Source organism: Stegastes partitus, unplaced genomic scaffold (genome assembly GCF_000690725.1).
Source record: "Stegastes partitus isolate 25-593 unplaced genomic scaffold, Stegastes_partitus-1.0.2 Scaffold1303, whole genome shotgun sequence".
Classification (NCBI taxonomy): Eukaryota; Metazoa; Chordata; class Actinopteri; family Pomacentridae; genus Stegastes; species Stegastes partitus.
This window is the reverse complement of record NW_007579034.1, coordinates 169,868-185,292: the sequence shown is the minus strand read 5'-3', so window position 1 is coordinate 185,292 and position 15,425 is coordinate 169,868. Positions and strand designations below refer to the sequence as shown.

The window sequence follows — 15,425 nt, the reverse complement described above, 5'->3', positions numbered from 1 at the left end:
TTTTCCAATTTAAGTTATGTCTATTTTTGTCATGTCATTTCTACTGAGAGGGCTGCAAGGTGGTGCAGTTGGTAGGACTGTTGCCTCGCAGCAAGAAGGTTGCCGGTTCGCGTCCCGGTGGGGGCACCGGAATCTTTCTGCGTGGAGTTTGCATGTTCTCCCCGTGCAGCGTGGGTTCTCTCCGGGTTCTCCGGCTTCCTCCCACACAGTCCAAAAACATGTTGAGGTTAATTGGTGATTCTAAATTGTCCGTAGGTGTGAATGTGAGTGTGCTTGGTTGTCTGTCTCTAAGTGTAGCCCTGTGATAGACTGGTGACCTGTCCAGGGTGTCCCCTGCCTTTGCCCTGAGTCAGCTGGGATAGACTCCAACCCCCCACGACCCTAATGAGGATTAAGCAGTGTATAGACAATGAATGGATTTCTATTGAGTCAAATCAACTCAACTTCAGTTTGATTGATATAATCACAAAAAATACGTTTTCTGAAAATCTACAAAAATGGAGTTATCTGTTTTTGCAAATTAACTCTGATTTAGCACCATTCTAACATGACTGTTACTTTCACACGGCATATTATTCTGTTTCATTGTACATTGAAGAGTTTTTCTTTCATTAAACTCTGACACCATATGATAGAAGGCATTACCATCTGACAAAGTGTGTTTGTGTATATCTGCTGATCCAGATCATCTGGAACAAAGAACGTGTCCCTCACCGTCCCAGACACCATCACCACCTGGGAGACAGAGACTTTCTGTTTGTCTGCTCAGGGTTTTGGTTTGGCTCCTCGTGAAGAAATCACCGTCTTCCAGCCCTTCTTCCTGGATCTCACGCTGCCCTACTCCATCATCCGGGGGGAGCAGTTTGAACTGAAAGCAACCGTCTTCAACTACCTGTCAAGCTGCATCATGGTAATCAATGTATACTCACAATACTACTTACAGCAATAATACTTTTCCACCAAATGTTCTAAAAACTTTAATTTCCTCCGGACTTATGTCCTAAAGATTTCCCCCAGGGTAAGTCCCTCCAGTGTATTGTGATTTGGGTTTTTTACAGGAGGGCAAAAAACCTCAGGAACATTACACCAACTGTTGCAAACACACTGGATCATTGCACTTGTTGGAGGGTCAATCAAAAGAAATTCGACTTCTTTTTAGGTTCTTGAAGACGTTTTCAACTCTTATCCAAGAGGATGGCTCATGGTTGAGAGGTGAAATATCTTCTAAAACCTAAAGTGAAGTCCAGTTTCCTTTGACTGAACCTCCCAGGAAAACCATGATCTGGATGAGTGAGATTCTACACACACATCCTGGACTTTGTCGCTGGTCTCATGGGCTGTTTCCTCCTGAATATTGGCAGCCACAAACTACAAACAAAGAAGCATGTTCGCAGAAGCAAATCATCTGTTGGTTATTTTTCAACCAAGAAGTTAGTTGCTAAATCTAAATGACCGTTTCATCTTAGTTCATTTTATTTTGACAAACTGTATGTCATTGTATAATGCAGCACAGTACAAAATGGAAACAAGTGCTGTCTTGTTAACGTGCAAAACGGCGGTTAAACTTGCAATTCCAACATGATTTAAATAAATTAAAAAGAGGACTTATTTTTTAAGTTTGTCAGCTCCAGAGGGTTTAGTCTGTATATTAAACAAAATGCAACATGGACACGGTGGATGTTTCACAAGAACAACGCAGCTACAGCAGTTCCTTTTCTCCTCAACTGTGGAACATTTGTTATCTGAATTTAATAGTGGCTTCAAAATCTATGAATAGAATAGAGTAATAGAAGGTGTTGCGATTAAGAAATCAGAATTTTAGCTAAACAGAGCAACAGCTTGAAAGTGACAGACCAATATTAACAGTGTCAGTGAGACGCATTTCAGACATTATTTATTACTCGTTCCTTCATTTAAAAACAGAAACAGATACGTATGTAAATGACAGTTTCATGCATTAAAATATACTATACATGGTGTGTCAGAAAAGTTCCAGGACTGCTGTCACAAAAGATATATTTCAAATCCAAACTACAAGTTTCTCCCTTCAAAGTAATCCCCCTGGAGTCTAACACACTTCCCCAGCCTTCTCTGCCTTCACGCCGCCATACACTCCTGGAAGGATTCTTCCAGGATCCTCCACAGCTCCGTCATCACAGCCATCTTGATGTCCTCCACGTCTTCAAAACGGGTCCCCTTGATGACCCGTTGAGCTTGGGGAAGAGGGAAACATCACAGGGAGCCAGGTGGGGTGAGTGAGATGTTCTTCTCAACCAGGAACTGTGGGATGCTCAGGGCGTTGTGAGCAGGTTGTCATGGTGAAGCAGCCTCCACTTGTCCTGCTACCACTCTCGCCTCTTCTCACGCACTGAACAAAGCAAACGTCATAGGATCTCTTTGTAGACGTGCTGGTTGATCGTCTGAAGGAGAAAACTCATAGTCTGGGTTTGAAATATATCTTTTGTGACACCAGTCCTGTACCTTTTCTGATACACTTCATATGTGAGCACAGAGAGCAGGAGATAACCAAACAGATGTGAGTTGCCCCCACACTGAGAATCACGTGTGTTTTTTCTACAGGTGTTCGATCATTGTGTTGTGCTGCTGTGGTATGTGACCCAAACTTTGACAGTGTACAGTGAGTTCAAACTTTTGGCACTTTTACGCTGAACAGAGTTGGATTTTGCTGAATCTACCATTGTGTGAAACTGTAGCGCTGACCAGAGCTGACCAGTGACTGGAGTCCGAAATAACCAGTGGGATGACACAGCGATTACAGAGTGATACAGAAGAAAAACTGCAGCATCTAAGAAAGAATTTGAAACACCAAGAATCAGCTTAAATATTGATGGTGATGTCTTTTTGGGGTGCTCCCTGTCAGTTATGAGAGCTAATTGCAGTCGCCCCTGTTGCAGATTTTTCAAAAGGCCAGATGTGTAGCAATCCTGTGGAACATGCAAACATACTTGAACAATCAATGGTATTGATTGCTAGTATTAAAGAATTTAAGGAAGGTGCCAACCCCCAGGATGAGACATTTTGTAGGGTAAACCTGTCTCCACCAAGCCTAAATTATTCCTCCTGAAACTCAGGTAGAGCTTTAAATACCAAAAAAAATCAGCTGTAGTGGATGTTTAGCAGAAACCACTGTCATGACAAAATGAAGAATTCAATCACCTCCAGCTTTGTATTTAACGTGCAGAGAGGAGAGGCAATACAAAAATATTGCAGTGTTTTTATTGTTTTGATCGTGTCTCTTGAACAGGTCACTGTTACACCCAGCCCCTCTCCAGATTACACCCTCACCCCCCTCTCTGGTGACCAGTACACATCCTGCCTGTGTGGCAACGAGCGCAAGACCCTCAGCTGGACCATGAACCCCTCAGCCTTAGGTAAGGTCGCATCGTTAAAAATAGCACTCCCTCAGTGTTGAATATACTGAAATGATAGCTTATTAGGGCATCAGTGTTTGTAGTATGTGTCTTTCACATCTGAGGGGTGTACCATGAAGCAAGTTTGACATAGCAGGGCTTTTTTTTTTTTGTGTAAGCCAGCCGACAAAAACTGAAACCCCAGTAAGAGATAATCATGATGCTGATTATTAGCTTTCCTCGTTAACTCAGGTTTTCTTCATCAGGCTCTGTGTGCCTATAAGGGGACATTTAACCTGTCATTGGACTACTTCTGCACAAATTGGACAAAATATGTGTTTCCTACTTCAGTCAGGAGGAAGGTTACTATAATGGAGCACTAAAAAATATATTTATATATAATTATTTATTACTGTGAAAAGCACGGCTACTGTGAATAATGCAGGAGAGGAATGTCTGTAGAAAACTGGCAATCGCGTTAGTTAATATACTTAAAGTCATCCATCCATTATCTATACACCACATAATCCTCACTAGGGTCGCGGGGGGGCTGGAGTCTATCCCAGTCGACTTAGGGTGAAGGCAGTGGACACCCTGGACAGGTCACCAGTCCATCACAGGGCTACACTTAGAGACAGACAACCAAGCACACTCACATTCACACCTACGGACAATTTAGAATCACCAATTAACCTCAACATGATCCTGGACTGTGGGAGCAAGCCGGAGAACCCGGAGAGAACCCACGCTGCACGGGGAGAACATGGAGACTCCACGCAGAAAGATTCCAGTGCCCCCACTGGGACGTGAACCGGCAACCTTCTTGCTGGCAACAGTGCTACCAACTGTGCCACCCTGCAGCCCCTATACTTAAAGTGAAGTCGCTTAATTCTGATATGAAAGCTGCACAGTGCAGTTGTTAAACTTTAAACTTCATCCATTTGAACATGCTATTAAAGAAGTGCATTGAGGTCTGACACTGTCCAATGAAGTAGGATATGTGGAAAACTCTGTTGGCAAAATCAAGGGGAAAGTAATGATTGAATGATAAATACCAGCAGACTCTACAATTTTCTAATCATTTAGCTGCAGTAGCAGCAGAGTTAAACGGACTTGGCAGCTAATCAGAACCAAGTACTTGTGCATTTTCTGCATCACCAACTGAATGCATGTGGGTTCTTATGGCAGCAGCATTCATTCAGTTTGTGCAACCCTATGGGCACAGCTTCGTTCAGTGGGATCATTAACACACGGCTCACCAGGTTTGCAGATATAACATAATCCCTCAGCTGAGAGTCTGTATCACTCACAGAGAAATGTCAGGAAAAAAACTGGTGAGAGGGAGGCTGATTTAGACTGATTAAAATCCATAACTCTGAACCGAATGTCCTCCAGTGCAGGCTAGCTTTGTAACATCACTTACCAAAGTGATCTAAAAAATATAGTACGAATGAAGATTCTGTGCTCTGACTTTATGCTCAAAATACCTCATAAACTACTCGTCTTGCTTCATAGTACACCCCTTTGGAAGATTTTCTACATTCACTATAACAGTACATGTGCACCCTACATCAGTTGTCCTCTTTCTAAAGTCTGTTTCTTTTAGGAGTTGTGAATGTGTCTGTGAGTGCTGAGGCAGTGGCATCCCACATTTTATGTGATAATGAGATTGTGAGCGTCCCAGACAGAGGTCGCATTGATGTGGTCACACGATCTCTCATAGTAAAGGTTGGTGTCTGAACAACAAGGTGAACGATGACATGTGATGTTGTCACTCAAACCAGATCAGCACTAAAACTGAATGTGTTCTGCTTTTGTCCATGCTCTGTCTCTCAACTAAGTTTCAAGGAAACTGATGTGGTCGTGTTTGTGTAATCCTGCTCACAGACAGAAACAAATGTTTGTGTGTGGCTATACAATGGAATTAAGTATGAGTTGATTCTCCTTTCAGGCTGAGGGAACAGAAGAGACGGTAACCCACAACTGGATGTTCTGCCCAAAAGGTCTGTATGATTTAAACCACACGTTTCAAAATAGTTGAACGTCAACCCCCAAAACTTCAAGCCTTACATGGATTACTGGTTTTTCTTTGTTGTTTGTTTTTTGTATTTTCAATTTGAAAAACAGTATATTCACCGAAGGTTAGAATAAACTATGGGAATAAGGACTCTTTACTCACTGATTGATGTTTTAAAGTTTTATTTTCAGAAAAATCGTAATGTGACGATTAATTATTTCAGATTTAACTGTAAAAATACATTTTGATCACAACCAACATTTGATAGAGAAACACAGTCGCCATATTGTTTTGTTTTTCCCTGTACACAGGGGAGGCTTTGACGGAGGAAGCAGAGCTCCGACTCCCTGAGAATGTGGTTGATGGATCTGTCCGAGTTTCACTATCAGTGCTGGGTAAACTGAACGACTGATCTGACCTCAGATTTGCTGCTTGCATTTAGTATTTTTTCAGCGTTTTGCCTATTGTTTGATGGACAAGAGATAATGGAGATGAAGTGGAAGGAAAACATGGAGTAAAGATTCTTGAGTTTTGTAGGTAATTTTTTTGGGCCCAAGCCTCCTGAAGGGAAGGTAAACCTCTTCAAGAGGGCTATTCAGGGTCAGTTTCTTTATGTGTTGTGTGTGTCTTTGTACAGGTGACATCCTTGGCCGGGCCTTGAAGAACCTGGATGGTCTTTTGAAAATGCCTTATGGATGTGGAGAGCAGAACATGGCGCTCCTGGCCCCCAACATCTACATCCTCCAGTACCTAAGAGACACAGAGCAGCTGACTCCAGCCATCATTAAGAAGGCTTCCAACTTCCTGACCAGTGGTGAGTCACTGTGTGTTTTAAAATTACAGAGAAATAGAAAACAGATATTTAGACTTTGGAAGGTGGGACTAAAAGAGCCTTTCTACATCAAGGAGTGTAACAGAAATCTACAAAATGTTGAGGTATTGAGATGCTTTACAGCCAAAAACATCTGAACTGCTAAATTAACATTTTTTACCTAGTCTGTACAAAATGTAAAGGAAAACATGTCTAGAAGTAGTCCTGAGGGTTGAGGTGAGAACCAAAAGCACTCAAATATGAACAGAAAATAAATTTCAAAAATCTGACTGACATCATGTGATGCATGAAACTAAGAAAAGTACAAAACATTTCTGTGTGCACGTCATAGTGCCTCACAGTTTCATAAAAAGCATGTTTCTCTTGTCACACAGGCTACCAGAGACAGCTGACTTACAAACATGGTGATGGTGCTTACAGCACATTTGGATCAGGACCGGGGAACACTTGGTGAGTTCATCACTTAAGCCCGACCACACAACATGGTCTGTAGGAGATTTTGATTGCACAGACCTTTTGACTTGTCAGAGCAGGAAACCCACATGTGAAGGTAACTGACAGCTACGATGACTACAATTCATTTATGCCAGGCTCACATTACAAGAGTCTTCGGCTGATTTACCTTCATAGTAACCCTTATGACAGTCAGAGGAGGAATCTGGTTTGGGATCTTGGTCTGAACCGATACTGTGCCATAAATATTTATTGATATGAGGGGTCTGTAGAGCCAGTCGGAAACTTATCGAACAGCCTGCAGACTTATTGGGCTGCCCAGATAATATCAAACATGTTTGAGTTTATGAGTTTAAATCGGGATGGTTGTGATTAACTTGCTATCGCCAAGAACAATGGTCAGCATTCTGGCTCTTGAGGGTAACATCGTCTTACCTTCTGTTCTCGATGAAGAATAGACAAACCATGTTGACAACATTCCCCCAAAATGTTTTCAGCTTTTCTATTTTTCTCATCCCAAAGTATTATTTCTGTTAAACCAAAGCTTCATAGTGCTGCAGGCATACATGGTGACTTCACACCACTAGCTCCGTGGCCAAATATGTACATTAATCTAATTAATCTTTGCCTAGATTGTTTTTTTTAACTACACATCATCAGCAGAGTAAAACCAACTTGTCTCGTTGGAAAATGAATATTTAACTTTCTGCAACATTTGACATTCATTGCTGAATTTCAGTTAAAAAAGAACAACCCTATAGTTCACTCATACACTCTTCGCCCAGACCTGTACAGACTGTGAATGTTGCAAAGTTCAAATATTCTTTGAGCAGCCTCTGCAAGCAGCTCAAGTGCACCTCTCTGTTATAACTACATCAGAAATTAAAAAAATAATAATTTCATTAGCATCAGAACCAGAAACTTAAAGAAACTAAACAAGCTGATCAAGAAGGCTGGTTCTGTGCTGGGGATAACTCTGGAACCACTGGAGCTGATTGTTCAAAAAAGAATGCTGCACAAGATGATGAAGATGATGGAGGATTCTTTCCACCCTCTCCACAACACAATGAAGAACCAACAGAGTGTGTTCAGTGGGAGGCTGCGTCAGCTTCGCTGTCGAATGGAGAGATACAGGAATTAATTCCTGCCAACAGCCATCACTTTAAAAAACAAATCTGACTGACTGACGGTTGACTGACTGAATGATTGTTGTTGTATAGAATATATGTTATATTGATTAAAAAAAATTTTAAAAAGTGAGCTTTTACAAGATTGAATTTCCCTTCTGGGATAAATAAAGTATTTTTCATTTCATTTCATTTCATTTCATTTCATTTCATTTCATCAGAGATGACTAATCCTGTTTTGCCCTTTCTCAGGTTGACTGCTTTTGTGCTGAGATCCTTTGTCAAAGCACAGTCTTTCGTCTACATTGACCCAACAATAATTCAACAGTCAGTGACTTGGCTGACTGGAAAACAACAACGACATGGCTGTTTTCAACAGTCAGGAAAACTCTTCAACAACAGAATGAAGGTATGGTCAAAGTGCCTGATAGGGCTGTAAGAAAATCTGCATTTCATCACAGACTGTGTTAACAGAAAGCTGCTTTCCATGCTCACACATCCAGCTGTAACAGAGCAACAGCATCAACCCAGTGGGGTGTTGTTTGAGGTAACAAACCTGTGTATGAAGCAAGAACTATGGAGCCGCACAGGTTACTGGAACTAGACTGCTCTTTACATGCAAAAACAGGAGAAATTTTAAGTACTGACTGGATCATCCATCCATTATCCGTACATCGCTTAATCCTCACTAGGGTCGTGGGGGAAACCCAGCCGACTTTGGGCGAAGGCAGGGGACACCCTGGACAGGTTGCCAGTCCATTGCAGGGCCACACTTAGAGACAGACAATCATGCACACTCACATTCCTGACTGGATCAGTTCAAATTTATCTGAATCGCTGTCATGACAGCTGATTTGAAATCGCTGTCAAATTTGATGTCACACAGAACAGGTTTCACACACAAGCTTTAAAGCACGTCTTGTGACTTGATGCTGCTGGCCCACTTCCCTCACTTTGTACAATCATGTTGTGTGATCTGATCTGAAAGCAGCAGCAAAAAGCCCACCGAAAGCTTCAAAGCTTGATGGGATCAGCAGGATCTGCAGTGCTGATCCCACCGATTGATTTAAAAAGACTGACAGCAGCTGTGAGTCACTCCTGGTCAAATGTTGGACATTAAGATTAGATCTGTGCTCTGCTTCTTCTCTACAGGGCGGCGTGTCTGACGAAGTGACTCTCAGTGCATACATTACTGCTGCCTTTTTGGAGATGCATATGTCAGTGTCTGTGAGTAAACTCTTGGTGTCACCATTCACTCATTGTGTTTTCATCACTGTTGGACTGAGAGTAAAATGATTGTATAAATGTACTGAAAACAACAACATCGGAACACAACAGACTAGGAACGTCCCAATCAAGTTTTTTGGGTTTTTTTTGCCCCCAATCATGTAGTCAGTCATTTAATATTTTGCATCTGCCAATATTGAGTCCAAATACCATTTCTTCTCGATAATACATACGATTCTGAAAATCAATCTAGAATATTTGCTTGACAACTGATTAGCTCTGCAATGCATTAAGAAAATGAATGCATTTCTGCATACAAGCTGTTCTTTAATGTTATTTTTATTTCACAAAATAACATGTCAATCATATATGGCAGCAACACCTGATAAAAACCCTTGTAGGTCACAGACCTACTTCTAAAGCTCCAGTAGGACACTGTCTTAAACGTAGTGTGGAGAGGGTCCACAAGTTCCAAAAGATGGTGAAAACGTGTATTCTCTAACTCAGTGATGTGCTGCTCATCCAACGTGTTGAATTCAGTTTCCCTTCTGTGATCTTCTGGCTTTCTTGCTGTGTGTAGCTGTAGTCTAGTGTGTGTTGCTTCAGTGCTGCCTTTCCGAGCCCTACCTGAGTGAACTCAGTGTGTTTTGTTGAATGATGCATTTTCAGGTGCTTTATCAAACTGGCAGTATTGAATGCAGCTCTGTTACTCCTGGCTCAAGTACATGTTGGATTGTTTTCGTTTTCTTATTGAACACTTGAGCCTTGTGCTCTCCCTTTATGACACCTGTGTGACAGCTGACACAAAACAAAGGCTTTATTTGTTCTTCAGAAAGCCGATACCGACCTTTGAGATCACATTGAGACATCCTTCCAGCAGATTACACATGTTGACGTTACAGAGCAGGCAGTTAGGTCTTAAATCCTCCTCTTGAACATGTACTTTCATAGTGGCACATTGTAACACATTCTGGAAAAATCACTCCAAAACAAATGAAATGTCCACTGTTTCAACTGTGAGATTGTTTACGCAAACATTTCATGTTGCAGAATCCTGTGCTGAGGAAGAGCCTGTCGTGCCTCAGAGAGTCCATCAGTGACTTCAGCAACACCTACACCACAGCTCTGATGGCGTACGTCTTCACTCTGGCGGGAGACATGAAGACCCGTGCTCTCCTTCTGGATCATCTCGATACAGTTGCAATCAGAGAAGGTGAATCATCCTCATGCAGGAAATCATTCAGATTTGCTGTGACTGTGACTTACACTGTGTCTGTTTGTGGATGGCTGTTCTTAGGGGGTTTCTTCCACTGGTCCCAGACATCAGCAAAAACATCAGCCTCTCTGTCTGTGGAGATCAGCTCCTATGTGCTGATGGCCAAACTCAGCGCCTCCCCGACTAATGATGATCTGGTATACGCCTCCAGCATCGTGAGGTGGCTGACGAAGCAGCAAAACTATTACGGAGGCTTCTCCTCCACTCAGGTACTCCGCAGATAAAAAGATGTATGCTGGACTTTCTTTGGGGCCGTCCCTTTTCACTGTGCACTGCACGTCAGCCATGTATTTCACAAAGCTAAAACAATCAAATGAAAATAATTCTGGTAGAAATGAGTGTTCACTGTTAAAGTCAAACTGTTTTAGTTGCATTCAATGAGATCTGCCCAGTAGAAGCAAAAAGGAGCTGTGGTCCTGTGTGGTCAGACCTCTTTGCAATTTTAACTTCTGTTAGACCTGAGCTGTTTTTTCATGTACAACGAAGGCAAGTTGATTTCAGTGTTGTTAAGAAGTGTAAAAATCATTTATTATAATTCCATAGCTCAAAGTCAGTGGGTGGATAGAATAGCTCGAAATGGTATTTGCCACTATTTGGGGGTAACACCACATGTTCAGTGCCTGGGCTTTTCCCAGAGTCTTTTGCTCCTAGTAGGCAGGAAGAGAACAACTTAGCAAACACGAGCCTCTGGAACAAATGTCAAAATAAACCATCTCATAGTTGTCAGTAATTTTCATTTAGAACTCTAAATATGAACCCTATAATCCTTCTGGAGGAAAAGTCAGGCGATGACTGAAGCCAGTGGTATTTATCCTCAGTGGATCAAGAATGTCAGATCATCCATTCAATGGGAGATATTTCAGCCTGAACCAAATTGATCCAGTTGGTCCTTTACAAAGAACATCTAATCCACACGCTGATGTTTTACCAAAGTCAGTGTGAAAGTAAGTCATCAAGTAAATATATATTGTGGAGCTGCTTCCACCTTTACCTGTACATTTATACCACCAGAAGTAATACCTACATGTTCTCCCAAACTCAAACATGCACATGCAACTAAAAAGCACACTGGTGTAATGCCACCTCACTGATTTTATATCTATGTGTTGCAGGACACGGTAGTGGCTCTTCAGGCTCTGGCTCTCTATGCCACTCTGGTGTTCAGTCCTCAGGGTTCAAGCACAGTGAAAGTCCAGGCTCCCAGTGAACAGCTGACATTTAATGTGAATCAGGACAACAAACTGCTCTACCAGGAGAGGATCCTGCAGGACATGATGGGAAAGTTCAGCGTGGAGGTGCAGGGCACTGCATGTGCTTTGGTGCAGGTCAGTGAAAAGTAGGGCTGTCGAGGCTGTTTTCTTCTACAGGAACTGGTGGCCCAAACCTTTGTGTCCATTCCAACTACAAAAATCGCTAGCATACAATTTCTTTAAGGGCCGTTTTCATGGGGAAAAAAGTACCCTGTCCAGGGGAAGTACTTCTGTGTATCCCTGAAAAACTACCATGCAGGTGTTCATGCTCAATGGATAACAGGAAAACAAGCACCATTTTTCTGTCCTTTTGACGTCCTTGTCGAGTGGTTTTCTCTCTACCACCACCATAAACAAAGTAAAATTCACATAAAGGCAAGCATAACGAATCTTCTTTGTTCCATTTCATACATGCTCATGAAACTGGAGCTACATGCATCTGTTGTTTTTCTTTTTGATGCACTCAGAGTGAACGTTTGTTAGATCCTGCCCTGCAATGGAAACAGAAAGACTGAAAGGACCAGTTATGGAGCCTTTTCCTGAGCTTCTGCACTGGACACTGCCCACCATTTCTTTTCTCTATATTTACATGTATCACGACTGTCTCTCTGGTCAGCTGTTGCATTGAAAAAGTCCCTCTTTGTTACCCTCATTCCCCACATTTTCTGTCTGTCTCCACTGTTGGAGTCAAATAAATTCAGAAATGCCCAGACAAAAGCCTTCTTTGCACAACTGCTCCAGCTCTGACAGGCTGCACAGGGATCATGAGTGAACAGCCCTTTTCAAGTCTGAGCCTCAAATTCTCAGTTGAATTTAGGTCTGGGCTCTGACTCAACCATTCCAGTACCTTGTGGTCTTCACCATTTCTGTGTTGCTTTGGCTGTGTGCTTCAAGTCATTGTCTTGTTGGAAAACAAATCTTCTCCAAGTCACAGTTCTCTTGCAGACTGCATCAGGTTGTCCTCCAGGATTTCTCTGGACTCTGCTGCATTCATTTTTCCCTCCACCTTTACAAGCCCTTCAGGGCCTGTCGCTGAGAAGCATCCCCACATTATGATGCTGCCACCTCCATGCTTCACGATGGCGATGGTGTGTTTGTGAAGATGTGCAATGTTCAGTGTTCACCAAAAGTTACATTTTGATCTCATCACACAACAGAACCTTTGGGCTTAAGATATAATATCTCTTGCACTCTCCCATGGAGCTTTGGGCTAAGCTTGTTGTAGGCACTACCTCTCTCCTCTCAGCTGCTAAAGCTTGTATCACCTTTAGAGGAATCATAGGTGTCTTGGTTGGATTTTTTGGGGATGGTCTGTAGTCATCACATTTAGGTTTGTTCCATATTCCTTTTATTTCTTTATGATGGTTATAACTAGACTCCAAGGGATGCTCAGTGACTTGGAGATTTTCTTGTACCCATCCCGTGACTTGTGCTTTTCAACGCTCTTTTCACGGATTTGCTTTGAAATGTTTTGTCTTCTTGGTGCAGCTGTAGCCAGGGGCACTGATTCACCACTGACTGGACTTTCCAGATACAGGTGTCTTCATTGTGAAATCATTGAGACACATTCACTGCACTCAGATGATCTCTGTTTCAGTAACTGTGTGACTTCTAGCACCAGTTTTCTTCAACTGTGTTGTATTTGGTGAGTCACTTTAAAGGGGATATATACATATGCAATGACTTATTTTACATTATTTATTTGAATAAATTGACATTACTTTGAAGAAATCTATTTTCACTTTGACATGAAAAAATCTTTTGTTAAACAATGTTGATTTTACCGATAACACGTACCAGAATGTCTGAAGGAAACACTAGTATTATGGGACCTGTGGCAGAGCACTAATAGGATCAATGGTCTGTCTGGAAATGTGGCTATGGATGGATGTTAATAACTTTTATTGGTTACTGTTTTCCAGATTTCTCTTCACTACAACATCCCAACTCCAACTAATGTCACCACTCTCAGTGTGGAGGTCAAACCAGAGGCCGACTGCACCAGCCAGTCTCACAGACCCAAACTCACCCTGAAGCTCAAGTCCCTGTGAGTGATCAACAACCAAATCCCTCGTACACAGATAATATTGCAATACTGGATCTATGACTTCATGTTTGTACTAACAGATACAGCGGAGAGGAGAACAGCACAAACATGGTGATACTGGACATTAAAACACTCTCTGGATTTGTGCCAGACCCAGAGTCTTTGAAAAAGGTGATTTTTATTTACAGTATATTTACCCACACTGGGGTTTTTTTGTGTCAGTTGTTGTTGTCATGGTGACAGTGCTGATAAGTCGGCTGGACGTTGTCCTCACAGCTCAAAAATGCCCTGTTGGTGGATCGTGTTGACCAAAAGGAAGACCATGTTCTGGCGTACTTACGAGAGGTGAGAGAAGTCCACAGTGGGGAGACAGTAGATGATGCTCTTCAGATTTGTGACTGCTAGTGTTTTTCTTTTGACAGTTAAAGACCGGCATAGGCATCAACCACACCTTAGAGTTCATACAGGAGGTCCCGGTACAGAACCTGAAACCAGCCGTGGTCAAGATCTATGACTACTACCAACCAAGTAAAACCCTAAACCCTTTACAGAAGCTCAACACACTGGCACGTCTTAGTACAGTTGTACAACAAACGGAGCAGTTCACTGAACTGTGTTTGTATTATTTCATCTTTCAGTCAGATAATTACATAATCTTTGTCCGTCACTCCAGCACGTGATTGTGTGAAATCCAGTTTAAGAAGCTGAAGTATTTCTTACTCGCAACATATATAATTTCTGACAGCCTTAGAAAATGTCATACAATTTTAAAAACCCTGTGTATTGTCCTGTGTTTACGTGTTTATTATTGCATTGGCCATTAACTATCACCTCGCCTGTGTAAAGCTATAGATAGATTGAAGCTGGTGTATAAACACATAATAAATGACAACATGGTAAAACACAATTACATTAATATGAAATATCTATATAAAGGTTAAACTGATGACAGTTCTGAACAGTGACAAACACTTAAAGTGTTCTTATGTCTGTTTACAACTGTATTTATTGTGTAAGAAAGCATGTATTCGCACAGGGTTTAAATGAGGTTTCACTGTTTGTTGTGTCTCTCTAATGTTGTTTTTTTTCCCTCGTCACAGGTGACCAGGCTGAGACAGAATACACCTACTCTTGTGCTGCAGGTAACGAGCTACAATAAGCTGAAGGAAAAGTCTGAAATTTGTCATCGTGCCTCTTAACAATGTGAGGTTTCAGAACACACAGAAGAGGAAATGTTGATCCACAGATCTATGGGCTGGCCTGCTCTACGAACCCACTTATGAACTGTAAAACAAATCTAATAAACAGTTTCTTGATCTGTTTAAAAATAATAATAATTATAATAATTCAGCATGTTTCCTTATACTGTATTAAATGACCAGTCAGAAAAAAATGATACAAATAGTTATTTTGATTTAGTAACTTGATCAAATTTAGCCATAATTTTAAAGTTAAAGGAATAAACTCTAACTTTTTTTCTTCGGTTTGCAGCTTGAAGAGCGAAGTGGGGTCGACACTCATACCTTGAATGATTCTGCCATTCTGATTTGACAAGACTTGCTTTCTTTTAAACAGCTGGTTAGAGATAACTCTGTTCACATGTGCGCACACGTCACTGATTTGTAAGTGTTCCGCCTCCTCCACTGCAGCTGAAGTGCATGTTCACACATGATGTATAGCATGTACAATATATGAAACGAGGAGTTAACGAATTAACAATTCTGGACACTGCAATTAGCGCTATTTCAGCTACTGTTTAGAGTCTACGTGCGTGATGCATCACGTCTGAACCAGGAATTAAAGTGTTTCGTCAGTGCTTCTACTA

The 15,425-nt window shown here is 41.7% G+C and overlaps 1 protein-coding gene across 1 annotated transcript in view; it reads left to right on the top strand.

Annotated features, from left to right (window-relative positions):
- The window catches only part of LOC103369554 (alpha-2-macroglobulin-P-like), a 19,861-nt gene extending 4,436 nt beyond the window's left edge, over window positions 1-15,425 (top strand). The window contains exons 6-23 of the mRNA XM_008298302.1: window positions 685-910; window positions 3,266-3,392; window positions 4,978-5,099; window positions 5,323-5,374; window positions 5,700-5,783; window positions 6,026-6,202; window positions 6,595-6,670; window positions 8,053-8,209; window positions 8,953-9,027; window positions 10,078-10,240; window positions 10,325-10,512; window positions 11,416-11,628; window positions 13,476-13,600; window positions 13,681-13,771; window positions 13,877-13,945; window positions 14,023-14,128; window positions 14,701-14,742; window positions 15,092-15,425. Of these exons, the coding sequence (XP_008296524.1) occupies window positions 685-910; window positions 3,266-3,392; window positions 4,978-5,099; window positions 5,323-5,374; window positions 5,700-5,783; window positions 6,026-6,202; window positions 6,595-6,670; window positions 8,053-8,209; window positions 8,953-9,027; window positions 10,078-10,240; window positions 10,325-10,512; window positions 11,416-11,628; window positions 13,476-13,600; window positions 13,681-13,771; window positions 13,877-13,945; window positions 14,023-14,128; window positions 14,701-14,742; window positions 15,092-15,096 (2,098 nt within the window). The 3' untranslated portion in view covers window positions 15,097-15,425. The remainder of the gene's footprint in view (window positions 1-684; window positions 911-3,265; window positions 3,393-4,977; window positions 5,100-5,322; window positions 5,375-5,699; window positions 5,784-6,025; window positions 6,203-6,594; window positions 6,671-8,052; window positions 8,210-8,952; window positions 9,028-10,077; window positions 10,241-10,324; window positions 10,513-11,415; window positions 11,629-13,475; window positions 13,601-13,680; window positions 13,772-13,876; window positions 13,946-14,022; window positions 14,129-14,700; window positions 14,743-15,091) is intronic.